The 19569-nt window shown below is 45.7% G+C and overlaps 1 protein-coding gene across 3 annotated transcripts in view; it reads left to right on the forward strand.

The window, feature by feature from the left end:
* LOC143960579 (uncharacterized) overlaps window positions 1–19569 on the forward strand; it is a 151434-nt gene that overhangs the window by 45548 nt on the left and 86317 nt on the right. For all 3 annotated transcript variants that reach the window (XM_077469323.1, XM_077469322.1, XM_077469321.1), the window contains 6 exons: window positions 7407–7551; window positions 7640–7995; window positions 8385–8613; window positions 14437–14554; window positions 17544–17664; window positions 19330–19441. In XM_077469323.1, coding sequence (XP_077325449.1) covers window positions 7407–7551; window positions 7640–7995; window positions 8385–8613; window positions 14437–14554; window positions 17544–17664; window positions 19330–19441 — 1081 coding nt within the window. The remainder of the gene's footprint in view (window positions 1–7406; window positions 7552–7639; window positions 7996–8384; window positions 8614–14436; window positions 14555–17543; window positions 17665–19329; window positions 19442–19569) is intronic.

Below are 19569 nucleotides of genomic sequence, written 5' to 3' on the forward strand. Positions count from 1 at the left end.
TAAACGGGTTTTCGTTAATTGGGATATTTTCAAATTAACAAATTTGTCGAAACAACGAATGCGGAATGAAATGAATTGCACATGTCCATTATATACTGTATATATTTGGAATTTATGTGATCACCGTTTGTAATTTCAGTGCATGTTTATTGCAAACCTACATCCTTTTTAACTTGCCCTTAACCTAACCAATAACCTCGGTCCCAAAGTTTTATGCATATTGAATATTATCATTGTGAAAATAAACCTGATAATGTAACACTCCAACGAAAATCTATACTATACCAGTCATAATTATCTTGGCACCACTATATGTGTTTAATTTTTGATTGTAAATAATCTGCACCCATGTGTCAGCTCCCCAAACAGCTGATCAGAAATGCCAAATACTACAAAAGATATGCCACTGAAAGTGTGTGCAGACACCTGGCCTCTTGTGTTTTTGAACAGGCCATATTGTTCTTGATGTTCCATGTTCTTCTCTTGAATCTTATGTTATGTAGCTTTACCACTTGCCACCCAGGCAAATTCTGAACTTGCTCACCTACATGTAAAATTCATAATTTTTTTGTTAGAAAATGATGTAGAACCTCCAAAAATTATATATATTTTTAAGCAGCGGCCCTAGAGAATAAAATGGTGGAATTTGCAATTTATTTTTTTGTCACACTATCTGTGCAGTAGTTTTTGAAATGCTATTATTTTGGGAAAAATACACTTCTATTTATTTATAATACCCATTTTTTAATCAAATAGAGAAGATAATGTCACGTTGAGTAAATGGATACCAAACATGTCACGCTTTAAAATTGCGCATGCCTGGGGAATGGCAACAGACTAGAGTACATCAATTATCCATAGGCAAGGCTTTAAAAGCCTATACAGGTTACCAGTGTAGAGTTTAATTTATTCATTTATTAGAATTATTACTCTCATTCTGACATTCACAACCGTACCTCATGTGTAGTGCAATCGCCATTACATATGCATGTGGGACCTATGTGTGTGTTCACATGGGGGAATAGGGGTGATTTAATTGTCTTTTTTTTTTTTTTATTCTATTATTTATTTTATTTAAAATTACTTTTTCTCATATCATCTTCCAGGACAGCCTTTGAGATATAGGGCTCCTCCCTCCGGGACAGGAAACACGTCAAGCCAATCAAATAAAAGGTGTGGTCCTCCAGGCCCTCCTCAGTTTTTGTGTTTCCTGCCGGACGGGAAGGAGCACGTTGGAACTGGTAAGGGGAGCTCCTTCTCAGGGGTTGGTCCTGGGGGGAGCACCTGGTGGACCTGACCCTTAGCACCCCTCGGTCCGTTCGGAGGGAGGAGAGGGTAGCTATCAGTCCCCGCTGCCAATTCAAACCGGAGAGAACGGGACCCCGATGGGCGGCAATCTCCCCCCTCTGTAGCGCTAACCGCTCGTACCTGTCGGTCGGATGGCGGGCGAGAGACGTTCGTTTCACCGGCTGGCGTTCGGGTACTGTGAGCGGGGCGTTCGTAAGGAACGCACGGCGTCAGGGCGGAGTCTTTGCGTTCCGGCGTCCGGAAGTGGGAGAGACGCGCTTCTGCCGGATTCGCGTCATCAGGGGGCGCCGCAGGACCTGTTCCAGTCCTTTGGGCGCGGCGGTGTGACTACAGGGGTTGCCTGGAGCGGTGTGAAGGCTCAGAGAGACTGAGTGAGACACAGGAACCATGGAGAGTGCAGTTGTGCAGGTGGACTCTGGTTCAACAGGCTCCAGTGCCTCTCAGGTAAGCTTGGTGAGGGCAGACCAGGACTTACACTGGGGGGTGGAGGGGTCACTCTGACCTTAGTACCTTCCCGGGGTGGAGAACCTGCTGGTGAAGGGGGGCACTTCCTAGGCAGACCCTAGAAGCACAGTGGTGTGGTCAGGGGTGGTATTGTAATGGGACCCTGTTTTTTCATTGTTTTTTAGGTTAAACAGGACAGAGCCCAGATACCTTTGCCCAGAAGGAAATGTGCTGTGTGCGGGGCTAAGTTAGGCACCGGTTGGGAGAAGCCGCTTTGCCCGGATTGTGTCAGTAGCCTGGTGAAAGAGGACTCGGTGGCAGCTTGTCACAATGTCTTGACGTCCGTAAAGGATGAGATAGCATCCACCTTCCAGTCATTTAAAAGCATGATGGATAGGGTGCAGGGTCCCTCTGTCTCTTTACCCAGGGCCGTGAGTATGCCCTCCTTATCCGAACCAAGCCAGGAGGAGGAGGTGGATAGGGAGAGGTTACCTAGGTCATTAGCCTCCTCTAGGACAGAGTCTACTTCTGAATCTGAGGGGGAGGAAGAAACCATTAGATCAGCTAGATACAAGCTGTCTTTGGACGATGTGGGTGACCTCCTCAAGGCTATATATGACACTTTGGAAATCAGGGAAGAACAGGTCCAGCTTTCAAAACACGACATGATGTATCGGGGGTCGAGTGTGTTGAAAGACAGGGTATTCCCCGTCCATAAATCGCTAGTTGAGGCGATTCTGCTGGAGTGGGAACAACCGGAAAAAAGGCCATTTTTTTCAGGTAGCCTTAGAAGGAGGTTCCCTTTTGAGACGGATGCGGTGCATCCCTGGAACAAGGTTCCCAAATTGGATGCTCCCTTGGCTAAAGTCTCTAAGAAGACGGATTTGGCCTTTGATGATATGGGTTCACTCAGGGACCCTATGGATAAGAGGGGAGATGTGCTGCTTAAGAGAGCCTGGTATGCCACTTCCATTGGGCTTAAACCAGCCTTAGCAGCTACCTGTGTGGCCAGAAACCTAGAGTGTTGGCTTACACAGTTACAATCGCATATTTCTGCGGGCACTTCTAGGCAACAGCTGTTGAAGTCTTTTCCGCTACTGTTCAAGGCTGTGGGGTTTTTGGCCGATGCCTCTGCAGAATCAGTCAAATTGGCTGCTAGATCTGCAGCACTAGTGAACGCTGCCAGAAGGGCCGTTTGGCTTAAAACCTGGTCAGGGGACGCAGCTTCAAAATTGAGGTTATGTGGATTACCTTTTTCAAGGGACCATTTGTTCGGGCCCGGCCTGCAAGAGGCGTTAGAGCGCACGCAGGATAGGAAGAAAGCTTTCCCAGAAAGGAAAAAGAGACCTGAAGGGAAGCGCCTTTTTCGAGGCCCTAGGCAGCAGAACCTGCAGGAAAGGGAGGTTCGCCACAAAAAGCATTGGACGGGTCACAAGGGAAGGGGCAGAGGAGGAATCTTATTCAATCCTCCTCAACCCTCCCCTAAAAACCAGTGACTCCTGCGTCCCGGTGGGAGGAAGACTGGGGAAGTTCCTCCCACAATGGGATGCTTCAACCGAAAGTCCGTTCAATCGAGATGTAATAAGGAACGGCTACAGGTTGGAGTTTGGTTCAGTTCCCCTCCCAAATTTTCAAGTAACAAGGTTACCAAGGGACCAAGAGAAGGCAGAGGCTTTGGGTCTTCTTCTGGGGGATCTGGTGGACCAAGAAGTACTGGTAAAGGTGCCTCAGGAGGAACGAGGCTTGGGGGTTTACTCCCACGTATTCGTGGTAAAGAAACCTTCGGGAAAGTTCAGGCTAATACTGAATCTCCGCCCCCTGAACAGATTCATAAAATACAAGCGGTTCCGGATGGAATCAATCTTCTCGGGTAACCAAGTTCCTGTTTCAGGGCTGTCACATGGCCACCGTGGATCTCAGGGATGCATATTTGCATATCCCGATTCATCAGGAATCTCAGAGATTTCTCAGGTTGGCGGTGAGGTTGAACACGGGTGTGTTACACCTCCAGTTTCGAGCTCTGCCCTTCGGGCTTTCAGCCTCACCAAGAATCTTTACAAAGGTTCTGGCAGAGGCACTGGCCCCATTAAGGCTCAAGGCTATAACAGTGATTCCATATCTGGATGATCTACTGTTCATAGCCCAGTCGGCCCAACAGCTGCAGAAGGATGTACAGGAGGCCTTGGGTTTCCTGCGCTCACTGGGGTGGCTAATAAACCAGGAAAAATCCCAGTTGACCCCCTCACAGGAGGTCCTGTATTTAGGATACAGGATTTCTTCGGTGGAGATGAGGGTATTTCTTCCTGCGGAGAAGATCAGCAAGCTAGAACAGGCGGTAGCCCAGCTTCAATCAGGTCGGGAAGCCCAGATCAGGGAGATTACGAGAGTCCTGGGGTTGATGACATCATGCTTTCCAGCGGTGGCCTGGGCAAGGCATCATCAGCGTCCTTTACAGAGACTCATGCTCCGTTATTGGGATGGCAGGCAGCAGAGCCTGGATCGGGATATGCCCCTATCCTCGGCAGTCAGGAGGTCTCTGTGGTGGTGGCGGGCCCAGGTCAACCTAGACAGGGGTCTTCCCTGGTCCCCACAGGCTACGGTGGTGGTCACGACCGATGCCAGTGCGCCGGGTTGGGGTGCCCACCTAGAGGGAATCTTAGCCCAAGGTACCTGGTCGAACCTAGAGACAGGTCGTTCCTCAAACCAAAAGGAGCTTCTGGCGGTTTGGAAAGCGATATAAACCTTCCAGTCCCAGTTACAGGGCAGGGACCTGCAAGTTCGTTCAGACAATGTGGCAGCAGTGGCCTACCTGAACAAGCAAGGGGGAACCAGAAGCCCCGCGCTGCAGGTAATTGCGGACAGAATCTTCTGCTGGGCAGAGAAGAACTTGTCCTCAATATCAGCCATTCACCTGAAGGGAACTCAGAATTCGCTGGCCGACTTTCTCAGTCGCCAGAAGATAGGTCAGGACGAGTGGTCCCTCAACAAGGAAGTGTTCGAGGAGATTGTGTCATGCTGGGGAAGGCCAGAAATAGACCTATTTGCAACAGAAGGCAACAGGAAGGTGACGCAATTTTTTTCGGTTCACCCACAGGATCGGGCCAGGGGGATAGACGCCCTTGCCAATCCATGGCTGTTCGGCCTGTGTTATGCCTTTCCTCCCGTAAGGATGGTGACGGAGGTCCTGCAGAAGTTCCGATCGGAAGCTACGGACCTCATTTTAGTGGCTCCTTTTTGGCCAAGGAGACCCTGGTTTGCCAGCATAAAGAGATTGGCTGTTCATCCTCCGCTGTTTCTACCAGTCAGGGAGGATTTACTTTCCCATGGGCCGATCCTGTGTCCTCAGATAGAGAGGCTCAAGCTTGCGGCCTGGTATCTGAGGAACAGATCTTAAGATCACAGGGTTTCTCAGAAAGAGTGGTTAAGACCTTGTTAGAATGCCGTAAACCAGTTACTAGGGCAATTTACGCCAAGGTAGGAAAGAGGTTTAATTCCTGGTTGCGAGAACAGGGGATTGCAAGTCCTGGGGTCCCGGCAGTCCTAGACTTTCTACAAGCAGGGGTAGAGCTGGGCCTATCTATCAGCACTCTAAAGGTACAGGTGGCGGCCTTAAGTGTTTTCCTTCAGTCCTCCCTTCAGCAGAATCCATTTGTCAGGAACTTCTTCAAGGCTTTATCTAGATCCAGGCCTGTGAGAATGAAGACCTGTCCTACTTGGGATTTGGCCTTGGTTCTTAGGGCTTTGACCCAAGATCCATTTGAACCATTAGAGGGAGCATCACTTAAGTGGATGGTACTAAAGACTGTATTTTTGATAGCGATCACGTCAGCTAGAAGAGTCAGTGATCTGCAGGCGCTCTCGGTCAGAGAGCCATTTCTGTTAATTTTAGAGGATAGGGTAGTACTTAAGACTGACCCTAGTTTTCTTCCTAAAGTTGTGTCCACTTTTCATAGGACACAGGATATTATTTTACCAACATTTTTCTCAACCTCAGGCGAGGATGAGGCGAGATCTTTAAGTTTGTTAGACGTCAGGAGAAGTCTTTTAATTTTTTTAGAAGCCACTAGGGTCTTCAGGAAGTCAGACTCACTTTTTGTTAATTTTTCGGGCGCCCGCAAGGGCTGCAAGGCGTCCAAATCGTCTATCGCCAGGTGGATACGAATGGCGATAGTTAAAGCCTATGAGTTAGAGAGGAAGCAGGCACCCTTAGTTAAGGCACACTCTACAAGGGCGGTTTCCGCATCGTGGGCAGAGAGGGCTGGGGCCTCTCCGGAGGAGATCTGCAAAGCAGCAACGTGGTCCAGCTACTCAACGTTTGCAAGACATTACCGTCTGGATTTATGGTCTGATAAAGAGCAGACTTTTGGACGTAAGGTCCTCCAGGCAGTGGTCCCGCCCTGACAAGGTGAGCTCCTTGCTTATCATCTCAAAGGCTGTCCTGGAAGACGATATGAGAAAACCGGAGTTAGACTTACCGGTAACTCTTTTTCTAGGAGTCTTCCAGGACAGCCTGGTTTCCCACCCAAAGTTGTTTAAGTTGGACTAAGTGGTGAGGATGTGTACTAACGTGATTGTTAGTGTGTTATGTCTTTCAGAGCCTTCCGGCGGTTCTTGGAGTAAAACTGAGGAGGGCCTGGAGGACCACACCTTTTATTTGATTGGCTTGACGTGTTTCCTGTCCCGGAGGGAGGAGCCCTATATCTCAAAGGCTGTCCTGGAAGACTCCTAGAAAAAGAGTTACCGGTAAGTCTAACTCCGGTTTTTAACACTATACCTTTTTTTTTTTTTTTTTTTTTTTAAATCAGGTTTATCGATATTACAAGGAATGAATAACAACATTTCTTGTGATAGCATGGGCCATGACAGGTCTCCTTTATGGAGAGATCTGGGGTCTAATTAGACATTACCTCTGGCCTCCAAAGCATCTGATAACACTGAGATAGGTTTGATCAGATGCTTTCATAAGCCAGTAATGTCTTGTCTACATCAGACCGAAACCGGTAGTGATGATGAATTCCTTGTCTCTATCAATTTCTGATCACACAGAGATGAAGTACAAAATCAGTTCCTCTGTGTCTGTGCAGTGCACTAGATGCTGCCAATTGGAGTGATTCTGGACTCCCCGATGGGATGGGAGAGCCCAAGAAAAGCAGTGGTGATCAAGTGGCTCTATAGCTGCTAGAATCACTTCTACATTGAAGGGAATCTCTGGCAGATGTTTTTGCTACCGGGATGTATCTCTTATGACTTATGACTCTCCTATAGACAGGAAATTGTTAATAAAAAGGGGGGGGGGCTGAGAGCTGAAGTTAAACTCTGCAGAGCTCAGTGAAGAGAGCTCTGAAAGCTGATTGGAAGGAAGGGAGACACACCCCTCCACACAGGAACTGAGCTGAGGCTGTTAATCAGCTGGAGATCCCTCTTCTGTCACCATTTTTCTCCTGGTGTCAGGAAAACTTGTCAGAAGTAACTTATGCTGCTAGTAGAGGAACGAAGCAGCAGACAAATATGACATTTAGTGCTCTTAATTGCGACAGCTACACAGTATAGAGGGATATGCTTTGTTCATATTTTATTTCTGAGGTTTACAACCACTTTAAAAGTACTTGATCAATATCTTAATGTCTTGACGTTGTTATTATTATATGTTACAGACATGTGTGTGAAGCATCTCAGGCATGGCTACAAGGAAAGCATGCAACAAACCAGCTGATTGGGAAGGTGGAGCTTTTATTCCGTCCTTTTCTACACTGGCTTGATCGCAACTTGGAACGACTGTTTACAGAAGGAGCTCGGCTGGTAAAATAATGTTTGATTTTCTTAGAACAGGTAAATTCAATCGAGTGATTTTTGAATATCAATAGTATATTTGTTTGTCCATATTCAGTTAAAGAGAGACATTGATGTAGAAAAGGCTGGGCTGGAGTTTGTACCATACCAGCAACTACAAGCAGCCATCACTGATCAATCAAGTGAGGATATAAACAATGATAGTGATTTGCAAGAAACAAAGCTGGAGGAAGATTTGGAGGATGACGATTCTGATAGCTGGATTAGCTGTGATGATGATGACAATGATGATCCAGAGCCTGGCACAGCATCTGATGGTATGAAGAGTGTGGAAGGAGGAGGAGGCCCTGGTCCAAGAAAGGGGACAGAAATCCAGTTCATAGGGCTGAGACTAGGAGAAGGAGTGGGAACTCTAACAGCATATCGCATAGTGGTGTCCCTGCTCTGCAGCAGGTAAGAAATGAGGGGCTAGTCCATACACCGTTTGCTACTCCAGGTATAAAATGATGAGACCCTGTTCATGACACCACAGCTAGATAACACCCCTCTGGCCTATGCTTGCTGCCTTCATGAGCAGCTCTTTCTGTCCTAGATCAGTTTGAACCTCATTGCAGTATTAGACTACAACTCAGGAATGAGTATTGATCTTGCTACAATATTATCTTTTTATAAGATTAGTGCCACTTCTAGCATTATGGTTAGCGTTTTGAAAACTTTATGCAAATTTGTACTTTCCTAGAATGTCCTTTTTGACGTACATATAATGCTTCAAAGATTATGTAGATTGAAAACGACTAGTGTGGTCACTTGCCTTTATTAACATTTTGGCTGTATCTGTTTAGGTGCAATGTTACAGCGGACCTGTCACTGACTGGAAAGCAGTCATGTGCAGCACAATGTGAGAAATGTAACAGTCGCATTACTGGAACTTTTCATCCAAGTATCCTTCACCAATACTCATCTGTGCTGGGATATGTGGACATTCAAGGAGCAGCTGCCAAGGATTTTGTATTGCCAGAGTGTACTTTCATGGTCGGCTGTTTAAATTGTTCTCATGAAGAGTCCGTACAGGTACCAGTAAATATTTGGTTTGTTGCCATTTTTAACCAAGTTGAAGTTTATTGAGCATGTAAGTAAATATAATAGTACACATATTCACAAAAAACGGTGAAACAAGCACCAACCAGCATGTGGGAAGAAAAAATACATACTATGTCTAACATGATAAGTCTGAGTGCACAATCTGCTAGGTGCAGTTTCGCCATACAAGAGTGCAGTTAAATACATGATCCCAGAAAACCCAAGACCCATTTGTCAACTATGGAGTAAGCTGGGCCCACCCCCAGTATGTAAAATAACCATTCTAGCCCGTGCAGCTGTGGGAGCTCTCCATCCATCTATCCCATTTTTTACGGAATTTTTCTGGACACCCACGGTTGGAGTAAATGACTTTTTTATATGGTAAAACATTGTTTACAGCTCTCTTCCACTGCTGGATCATAGGGGAGGCAGGCCTAAGCCATAGCTGAGCTATCTGCATCCTAGCAGCAAAGAGATTCTCCTGTAAAAAAAATACTAAGATATTTATCCTCCTCGGGGAGGGGGAGAAGGCCAAGGATACACTGTCATGGGCACAGTGTAAGGGGGGAGCCCATGTGGTCGTGTAGAAACTTAATGACCTGTGCCCAGTATCTTTGGACAGGCGGGCAGGACCAGATAAGATGGTAAAAGGAGCTGTTAGAGTCTCCACACCTGGGGCATGCGGGATCATAGTCTGGTTTGAATTTAGACAGGCGACTAGGGGTAACATATGAGCGGTGAAGTATATACACTCCCAAGGTCCATCTCCCACCTTGTTTTCAATTGATAAGCCCGAGCTGTGGCCCCGGGGGTAAGGACGTGCATGTATAGAAAAGAAATCAGTTTCCTGGAATCATCCCCGAACACCAGGTCCGTTAGGGCCATAGAGTCCAGGGATGGAGATGAGCTCCCAAATTGAGTTTTGACTGCGTGGCGAACCTGCAAGTAGCGGAATAGCGCATGGTTAGGAAGATCATATTCCTCCTTGAGTGTCTGGAATGTCTTTATGCTATGGTTCGCGTACAGTTGGGACAAGTATATAATTCCCCTGAATATCCACACCTTATAGTCCGGCATGCTCAGCAGCTCCGGCAGACAATGGTTCTCCCATAAAGGTGTATGAGCGTGCAGGGTGGGGGCCCCAGTCATCCTCTGCGCCATGCGCTAAACCCTGCTATGATGTATGAGCATGTGTTGGTTGGACCCCAAACGTGAGAGCCCTCTATGGTTGCAGAATATGATCTGGAAGGGGTGCGCCACTACATCCGTGGCCGCTGTACACACTAAAGTGGAGTATCTCAGCTTATCATAAGCATTAATGTAATAGAGGTGGGAGAGTTGGGAAGCCAGGTAGTATGTTGCCAGGTCAGGTAGTGCAGCGCCTCCCAGGTGAACGGGGCATTTGAGTGTCTGCCAAGCTAGCTTATGCCTAGAGGAACCCCAAATTAATGAGTTGAGGATCGATTCCATGTTCCGAAACAGATGGGCCGGGACGTATAGCGGAGCATGCCAAAAAAGATAGAGCAGTTTGGGGAGGAGAATCATCTTTACAAGCCCCAGACGTCCCATGACTCCAAGGGGGAGCCTGGACCAGACCTGGGTCTTACGCTTCAAAAGGGGAAAAAGTGGTTCTAAGTTTAGACGGGTGTAGTCCGCAAGGGAGCGGGAGCACTGTATACCTAAATACTTAATCCGATCGGTGCGCATAAGGGCTAACGCCGCCTGCATCTTCCTGGGGGCAGTAATATCCATAGGGAGAATTTGGGATTTGGACCAGTTGATTCAGAGGCCCGAAAAATTACCAAAGCGTTGTATCAGTTCCAAAACCGCCATCAATGAAGGGCCAGCATCCTCTAAGTATAGCAGCATGTCGTCTGCATAAAGGCTGATAACCTCCGATAGTTGTCCCATGCGGAGGCCCCGAATGTCCGGGTGTGCCCTGATAGCAATAGCCAGGGGCTCCACAGCCAGCGCATACAACATAGGCAAGATAGGACAACCCTGGCGCGTACCACGTGATAGAGGGAAGGGGCTAGATATCTGACCGTTCACCAGGATACGGGCAGTAGGGGCCTGATAGAGGAGTTGGATTCAGCGCACAAACCTAGGGCCAAAGCCAAATCTGCACAGGCACTCCCACAGGTAGCCCCATTCTACTGAGTCGAACGCCTTAGCGGCGTCCAAACTAACCACTACCCTGGCACCAGTGTTGTCGTGGGGGGCCTGTAGGTTCATAAATAACCTCCTAAGATTGAAAGCCATATTTTTTTTGGCCATAAAGCCGGTCTGATCTGCGTGAATAAGGTGGAGGATTACTTTAAGTCTAAGGGCGAGAATCTTGGCTAATATTTTAACATCCAATTGCAAAAGGGAAATAGGGCTGGAACATAAAATCAACTCCTTCCTGAAGGGCCTCAAAGTGAAAGGGAGGAGGTATATAAAAGGCTAAGACGAGGAGCTCCAGGCCCCCCCACTGTGGCATGCAGGAAGAGGTAGCCCCCCTGCTGATCCGACCACAGAGTATGCAGGTGGAACTGAGCTGTTTTAGCCACAAGGACAGCAACCTCCCTGGAGTTATTCGTGTGGGGGGCATGGTACATCCATCCCACCCACGGCTTTTTGAGGGACATTTGTAACTGTCCTGTTACATGGGTCTCTACCACTACGATAATATCTGCACGCATCTGCTAATAAAGTGCATTATGCAGGACAGTCGGATCAGCTGATGGCCACCCGAGCCCGCACCCACCAGTCCTAGAACACGCACACATGCCGAAAGGCAGGGAGCCAGCAGCTCCCCCCCCGGTCAACACCACGTGCATACGTCCCGCCACAACCACCACCAGAGGAAAACCCCAGGGCAGCGCGAAGCAGATAGAATAGGACAATATAACATTGGTCAGACATAGCAAAAAGAATAAAGACATGAAAATAATACAAATAATAAAAAACAAACGAAGCCAAGTGGCTGTACATTAAAAAAAAACAGTGACTACTCTGGACCGGCAAGGCAACTCAATCCCCAGGCAGCTCACCGCAGCTGTGAGGGCTGAGGCCGGCCAGGGAAACATAACTTTAGAGATCAGCGAGGGGCGCACCCGGCTACGGGAGACATCTTGTAGAACATACAGTGGAAGGTTGGGTATATAGCAGGGCGCGCTCCCCGCCGACAATAGGGGCGAACAAAAGTTAACTGAGCCACACGGCCGGGTAGGCAAGTTCAGCATCTGATGCCAACTAAAAGTGGGATCCAAGATCCCAGCTGCAAAGTCTGTCTGCGGAGAGAGGGGACCAAGGAGGATGAAAAGTAACTAGGGGGATGGGCACATCCATGTCAGGGACATGCAGTGGGCAGAGTATGTTCAGTGCTGAGAACCAGGCGCTCTGTATAGTTCTGAGCCAGGGGGAAAGGAGAGAGTAGCAGCAGCCAAAGTTTACTCACAGTTTGAAGCATGACAGTCCCCTGCAAGGCTCGGCGGGTCTTGGATCTGTAGAAGATCAGAATGGGGGCAGCAAAATTAGGCACGGCATCATCCGGATGCTGCTCCAACCAGGAGAATACCGCAGCAGGGTCTTCAAAGAAGTGGGTCTTGCCATCCCGGATGACCCAGAGTCTAGCAGGGAACAACATCTCGTAGGCGTGGCGAGCACGGAGCTGACGCTTTGCTTTGGTAAACTGCACCCGTTTCTTCTGGATCTCAGAAGTCCGGGAACACCGCGATGCGCTGGTCTTTATAAGGGGTGTTGCCCTTCTCGCGGGTGAGGCGTAGGACCGCGTCCCGATCGCGGTAGTTTAGCATCTTTGCAATGAAAGTGCGGGGCGGGGGAACCTGCAGGCGGGGGTCTGGAGGCTAGGCGGTGTGTTCGCCCCACTGCGAATGTGGAGGAGAAGGCCTCTCTTCCAAAGTTGGCAATCAGCAGTCGCTCAAGGAATGCGGGAGGATCAGAGCCCTCCTCCTTCTCAGGTAGCCCCACAAACCGGAGGTTGCAGCGGCGCAGTCTATTTTCAATGTCGTCCTGCTTGCTCAGGACGATATTTAATTGGTGTTGCAGTCTTTCGGTGGATACCTGGAGGGGAGGGATGTCATCTTCCACCTGCCCAATCCTGCGCTCCGTTTCGCCGACCCGTTCCCGCAATTTATGTAGGTCTTGTTGGATGAGGGAGATGTCAATCTTAACTTCCTCGATCCTGGAGGTGAGGGTAGTACGGCAAAGGGTAACAGCCTCAAGGATGCGAGCGGTATCATCGGAGGGTGGACTTTCTTCACTCGGGGCCCGACGCGGCGCCATCTTCCTCCACAAGGTCCGGCCCGTCTGCCCGGAATTTGCCAAGTTTCGTGATCGCACCCTGGGCTCTCTTCGGTGGCGACATGCTTACGGGTTGACTGCACGAAGGAGGCAGTATGACTTGCCACTGAGGGGATCAAAATCAGTCCGCTAGGATAAAAGTTAGGATAAAGTGCAGCCGGAGCTCTCTCTAGATGCGTCCTACGCCATGCAGCTTCAGGCCACGCCCCGGGTTGTTGCCATTTTGCATAAATCTAAAATAGTTATATTAGCTATATTATGTAGCACTGCCCTAGTATGCCATATTTAAAAAAATAAAAAAAAACAATAGGGGCAGGTGTGTCTGCCCCTTGAAGCTTGCCATCTAACGTTTCTAAAATGTTATTGCAAAAGCCAGTTAGGCTGTCAGTTGTTTTGAGGTTGTGAAAGGGCAATGCAACACCTGGAGAGAACTGATAAAAAAATAAACTAAACTCGTAGATTCACACGGATAGTGCCCCGGTTGAGTATCCATTTGCCGACGTACCTGATCCAGCACTTCCTCCTGCTGTGTTGCGATTAGACACAACACAAGCCGGTGTTGGCCATTTGATGAACTCCGGCACCCACTGATCGGCAAGGAAGAGGACCGGTCAGAGCTACGTCAGTGTAAACAATACAGAGCTCTGTCCTCTCAGCGGGAAGGTGCTGGTTTTTGTTTTCCTGCAAAGCAGGGCATAAAAAAAACAGCACATCCCTTAGTAAAAGCACCTCACAGTAAGCACACTAAGCGCTGTTAGGCACACAATTAATGGCTTTATCGCCCTAGATGTTAACCCCTTCCCAGCCAGTGTCATTAATACAGTGACAGCGTATATTTAAGCACTGATCACTATATTTGTGTCACTGGTTCCCACAAAGTGTCAGACTGCCTGCATTACTATCACAGTTCCACTATAAGTTGCTGATCGCCACCATTACTAGTATTAAAAATTGACAGTACTTTAAAACACTTTGGCAGAAATATGTGAACCCTAACCTTGTAAAACAACCCATTCAGCTTAAAATAGAAATAAAAGGCAAAACATTTGTGTATACTGTATGTTTAAATAAAAAACAATAATACTTATTTTTTTATTTATTTTTTAATAAGTGATCACAACCTCTGTTCTCAGCTGTATAAGGGGCTTAAAGAGATGGTGGTAAATGGCTGTGTCGGGGGGTGTGTCAGCACAAGTCTTGGCCATTGGAAAACAGGCAGGCTATGCTCCCAGCACAGCCAGAAAACTGACCATATTGTGAAGAATGTGCTTCTATCTCTAGCATGGTCCGTTTGAAATAGGCAAGCAGGGGTGGACTGGTAAGATCACCAGGGATTTCACAAAAAGGAAGCAATACAAAGAGAACAGGATACTTTTTAACACAATTACATGGATCAACATATGCATATCAGGAATATGAAATGTTGGGGTAACATATATTTAGTTTAATTATATTGTATCTTTTCCCTTTCTATGTAAGCTGAAACAATCTGCATTTCTTTCACAGAATCTCTCTTTTGGTTTAACTAAAGATCTGAATTGTCTGAACTGTCACAGCAAACTCAGCATTTCGACTGAAGCTGTCAGATTCCAAAAGGTTCAACGGTACCCAACTAAAGCCACCGGTATGTTATCTGTCATGAAAGAAGTATAGGAGCTCTTATATCTGCTCTCCCACTAAAAATGCTTATTGCCTGCCTTCAATATTTTTTAAGTCACAGATCCAGTGCAAGCATGCTGTTAATTCGTAATTCAAAATAACACTTGCTCCTGGTCAGTGACTCAGAAATCATTGAAGCCAAAGCATCAGAATGACAACCAGTGAAATAGGATCCCCATATGGAGTGGTTAGCAATGGCAGTCTACATGTAATCTGGTTTTAAACAAGAGATATATTTTATTGAGGTCTTACGCATTTACAACACTCAATAGCATCACTCAAATGCCAATGGCTCCCGCTGCTGCCAAAAGCCAATCAGGAGTCCGAGACCCCAGAGAGCCAATGCTTGAGCTATTTTGCAAAGAATGGGGAAAAATGTCACTCTAGATGTGGAAAGCTGGTAGAGACATCCCCAAAAAGACTTGCAATTGCAGCGAAAGGTGGTTCTGCAAAGTATTGACTCAGAGGGGCTGAATACAAATGCACGCCACACTTTTTAAATATTTATTTGTAAAACATTTAGAAAACCATTCATCGTTTTACTTTCACTTCACAATGATGTGCAACTTTGTGTTGGTCTATCACATAAAATCCCAATAAAATACATTTATATTTGTAAATGTATTTTATTGGGATTTTATGTGATAGACCAACACAAAGTGGCACATAATTGTGAACTGGTAGGAAAATGATAAATGGTTTTCAATTTTTTTTGCAAATAAATATCTGAAACGCGTGGCGTACATTTGTGTTCAGCCCCCCAAGTCAATATTTTTTAGAACCTTTTACTGTGATTATAGCTGCAAATCTTTTTAGGTATGCCACCACCATGTTTCACAGTGGGGATGGTGTGTTCAGGGTGATGGGCAGTGTTAGTTTTCCGCCACACATGGCATTTTACTTTTAGGCCAAAAAGTAAAATTTTGGGTCTCATCTGACCAGAGCACCTTCTTCCACATTTGCTGTGTCACCCACAGGGCTTCTGGCAAACTGCAAACTGGACTTCTTATGGCTTTCTTTCAGCAATGGCATTCTTCTTGCCACTCTTCCATAAAGGCCAAATTTGTGGAGTGCACGACTAATAGTGGTCCGTGGACAGATTCTCCTACCTGAGCTGTGGATCTCTGCAGCTCCCCCAGAGTTACCATGGGCCTATTGGCTGCTCCTCTGATTAATTCTCTCCTTTCCTGGTATGTCAGTTTAGGTGGACGGCCATATCTTGGTAGGTTTGCAGTTGTGCCATACTCTCCATTTTCAGATGATGGAATGATCAGTGCTCCGTGAGATGTTCAAAGCTTGGGGTATTTTTTTATTTTTTTTAAACCTAACCCTGCTTTTAACTTTTCCACAACTTTATCCCTGACCTGTCTGGTGTGTTCCTTGGCCTCCATGATGTTGTTTGTTCACTAAGGTTCGATAAAACAAATGAGGGCTTCACAAAACAGCTATATTTATACTGAGATTAAATTACACACAGGTGGACTCTATTTACTAGTTAGGTGACTTCTGAAGGCAATTGGTTCTACTAGATTTTAGTTAGGGGTATCAAAGTAAAGGGGTCTGAATACAAATACACGCCACACTTTTCAGATATTTATTTGTAAAAAAAATTGAAACCCATTTATCATTTTCTTTTCACTTCACAATTATTTGCCACTTTTTGTTGGTCTATCACATAAAATCGAAATAAAATATATTTATATTTTTGGTTGTAACATGACAAAATGTGGACAATGTTAAGGGGTATGAATACTTTTCCAAGGCACTGTACATCTTCCAGTGTCATTTAGTCACAGGAGGGTCCTCAGTTCCTCCTGCTTGCAATGGGGAAGCATTTTCCTGCAATCATGGGCTCCCCAGTGGAGTGGAGTTCCCCTTGAAGTAATGCACTGATTTTTGAAAAAAATAAGATTTTAAGCCTGAAGGTGGAACCTGAATAATATCAGAACATATTATTTATTCAGATATCTTGTCTCCATTTGGCATTTTCAAACGCTATAGCGTGGACAGCAGGTGGTTAAAGTAGAACTGCAGGCAAAACTTTTTTTTTTTTTTTTTGAATAGAGCAAGGGAGGGTTATAACTCCAGTTAGATTTTTTTTTTTTACCAAATTTTATTGTAATTCCTGTCCCATAGCCATGCAGCAAGTGAGAGAAAATCCGAGCAAATTATGGGATTTGCTTGGAACCCCCAGGTCACCAGAACTAGAGTCCCCTTTGGTAAATTTCCCCGCTATTACTTTTCTGGAGAAAATTTGGGATTTTCTTTTACTTTTACTTTCAGTGAAAATGTTAAACAATACAAATAGAGAAGGGGAATCTCCTTAATGGGAGCACCGACAGCAATTCAATTTGCCAAGCAACCTAATCTCTCTCCACTCTGTCCAAAACTAAAAGAAAAAGTTTTTTTTCCTTTTTGTTATACTTTAATCTGGCAGTTATAAAGTACATTTAAAATAAAAATATTTACATGTTTATTGGTTTTGTACATTATTTTACTATAAATTGCATGTAGTCCTATGGAGCTGTACATTGGTGTAGGCTTTATGGGCCCCAAAGAAGTAATTTGGGTGCATGTTGCTATAAAATTTCAATGCTATTTTTAAATGTCTTTGTTTGAAGATGTTTTTTTGTCAGCACAAAGGCATTATGTCATTTTAAACAAAGTAAGGCCTCTTTCACTTTGGAGCAACTTGTAATACGATTTTACAGGTTAAATCACATGGCAAGTGGCACCCTATTCCAGCAATCGTACTATTCAAATTTGTGTGACGCCGACTTTGCAGTGCCACGATTTCAGATGAAACCTGCATAGATATCTGTGCATGATGCCGCACAGGTTTCTTCCAAGTTGCACCTGAAGTCGCACTGACATGGCACACAATTTAAAAGCCATAGTCAATGTGAACAAGTACTAGGAGTAGACCCTTTTCATAAACTATACTGTTATTACAGGGAATAAGGATCAGCACAGCTATGGTAGGAAGAAACTAAGAGATCCAGCAATACAATCAGGGAAACCTCTTCCGGATCAAGGAACCTGTAGACATTACAGGAAGAGCTGCCGATGGTACAGGTGAGACTTAAACAGACCCAGAGTTGTATGAGAAGATATAACAGCATGAAGAAAAGTGCTGTTCGTGTTGCCTGTAGTACAGTAGATGTGTTGTTGCCTATACTCATAATAACATTGTTCTTTCAGTGTAGCCAAATTCCTAAATGTTTAATATGAACAACGGTGTTTTCTTCATAACTGCCTGTAGAACAGATATTTTTAATTGATCTGGTCATAAGAGAAATAAAGAGGCTACTATTGCTCAACTCCATACATTTCCATACAAGTTGCTTAGCTGTTATGCTGACCTTCAGGCTTTAATATGTTCAAAGTCTGTGGCCGGGAACACACACACAAATCCGAGCTGGAGAAAAGTCAGAAGTGGTTATCTGCATGCTTGTTCTGGAACAGTAATGCCGCGTACACACAACCGGACTTTTCGATGGACTAGGTCCGACGGAATGAATCTGCCGGATATCACCATCATGTATGGGCTCCAGCAGACTTTTTTATCCCAAAAGTCAGACAGACCTAGAAATGAAACAAGTTTTAAATCTTTCCGACAGACTCGAGTCCAGTCGAAAAATCCGCTTGTCTGTGTGCTAGTCCGACGGAAGAAAACCGACGCTAGGGCAGCTATTGGCTACTGGCTATGAACTTCCTTATTCTAGTCCAGTCGTACGTCATCACGTTCTAATACATCGGACTTTGGTGTGCTTGTGTGTGGCCAAGTCCGTTCGTTCGGAAAGTCCATCGGGAAGACCGTCGGACCTAGTCCATCGAAAAGTCCAGTTGTGTGTACGCGCCATTACTCCAGAGTTTTGCAGCACGAGGGTATGAGCATGCCAGGTTTTTCAGTAGAGGTCAGCAATGGCAGTTTCCATGTTTCTCTTGTTCTAGGTTTCTGTTAAAGGAAACTGAGAAATGAGGAGTTTGCTACTTCTGACCCTTTTGTGAAAATGCCAGGCTGTTGTAATGACCTAGTGTCCTTGTTGATTTCTAAGCTGCTGATCTGGAACAAGATTACAGAAGACTTTTCTGACTTCTGTACTTATTGCAGGTCGATGACTTCAAAAGTGTTCAAAGCAGAGACAGCAAAACAAATAGTATTTTTAAAAGGTCATCAACAGCAGTCTTTATATTTCTTTTGGTACAGGTTTCATTCATAATTTTTTAAACCTGATTGCTAAGATCCAAATTTGTGTTTGTTAATTCACATCCAAGCTGCTGGATTGCAACAAAAAACAATAAATTGGGCTTTGCCCTGATTTATTACAAATGTGTCAGTGAACATCACCTAAGGAGTAGTGTAGCTATTTGGTGCAGTTTTGATTCTGTTTTTGGAGAGCAGCTGCTAGGAGAAATGCCCTTAATTTTCACTGTGTTTTTCTATCCCTGTACACACGGGCTGGGCGACATCGACCGGTCCAATAAAAAACGGCCAAAATCCAGCCAGTGTGTATGGGAGCCGCGCTGGAAAACCAGAGCCGATCAGCGATCTCAGCCGGTGGGGTGTGCGGGCGTCCCCCTGTCAGAACACAATAGCTCAGCAGGGGAGATCGCTGTACTAACATCGGATCACTTGAAAATGTACCAGGCTTTAGAAGTGCTTTATGTATCTCAAGTGAAATCAGGACCCTTATCTGTAGCAGTTCTGATCCCTCTGGTTTTTATTTATAACGGCAGGTTTCCATGCTGTGGGAAAGCTTATCCATGTGATGCCTGTCACGATGAAGCTGAAGACCATATAATGGAGCTAGCAACTCGCATGATATGTGGTTTTTGTGCTAAAGAGCAGGTGAGCTGATTTTTTTTTTCAGTAGTTACTGATAATGCGCACATCCAAATTTCATCCAGCAGATGGCAGCCAAGCTATTTATTTTGCAGAATGTGAGTCTGTAATCAGCTTGTGCAATTTGATTGCAT

This window comes from Lithobates pipiens, unplaced genomic scaffold, assembly GCF_037356315.1.
Source record: "Lithobates pipiens isolate NorthernLeopardFrog02 unplaced genomic scaffold, aLitPip1_a1.2 Scaffold_8, whole genome shotgun sequence".
In the NCBI taxonomy this organism is placed as follows: domain Eukaryota; kingdom Metazoa; phylum Chordata; class Amphibia; order Anura; family Ranidae; genus Lithobates; species Lithobates pipiens.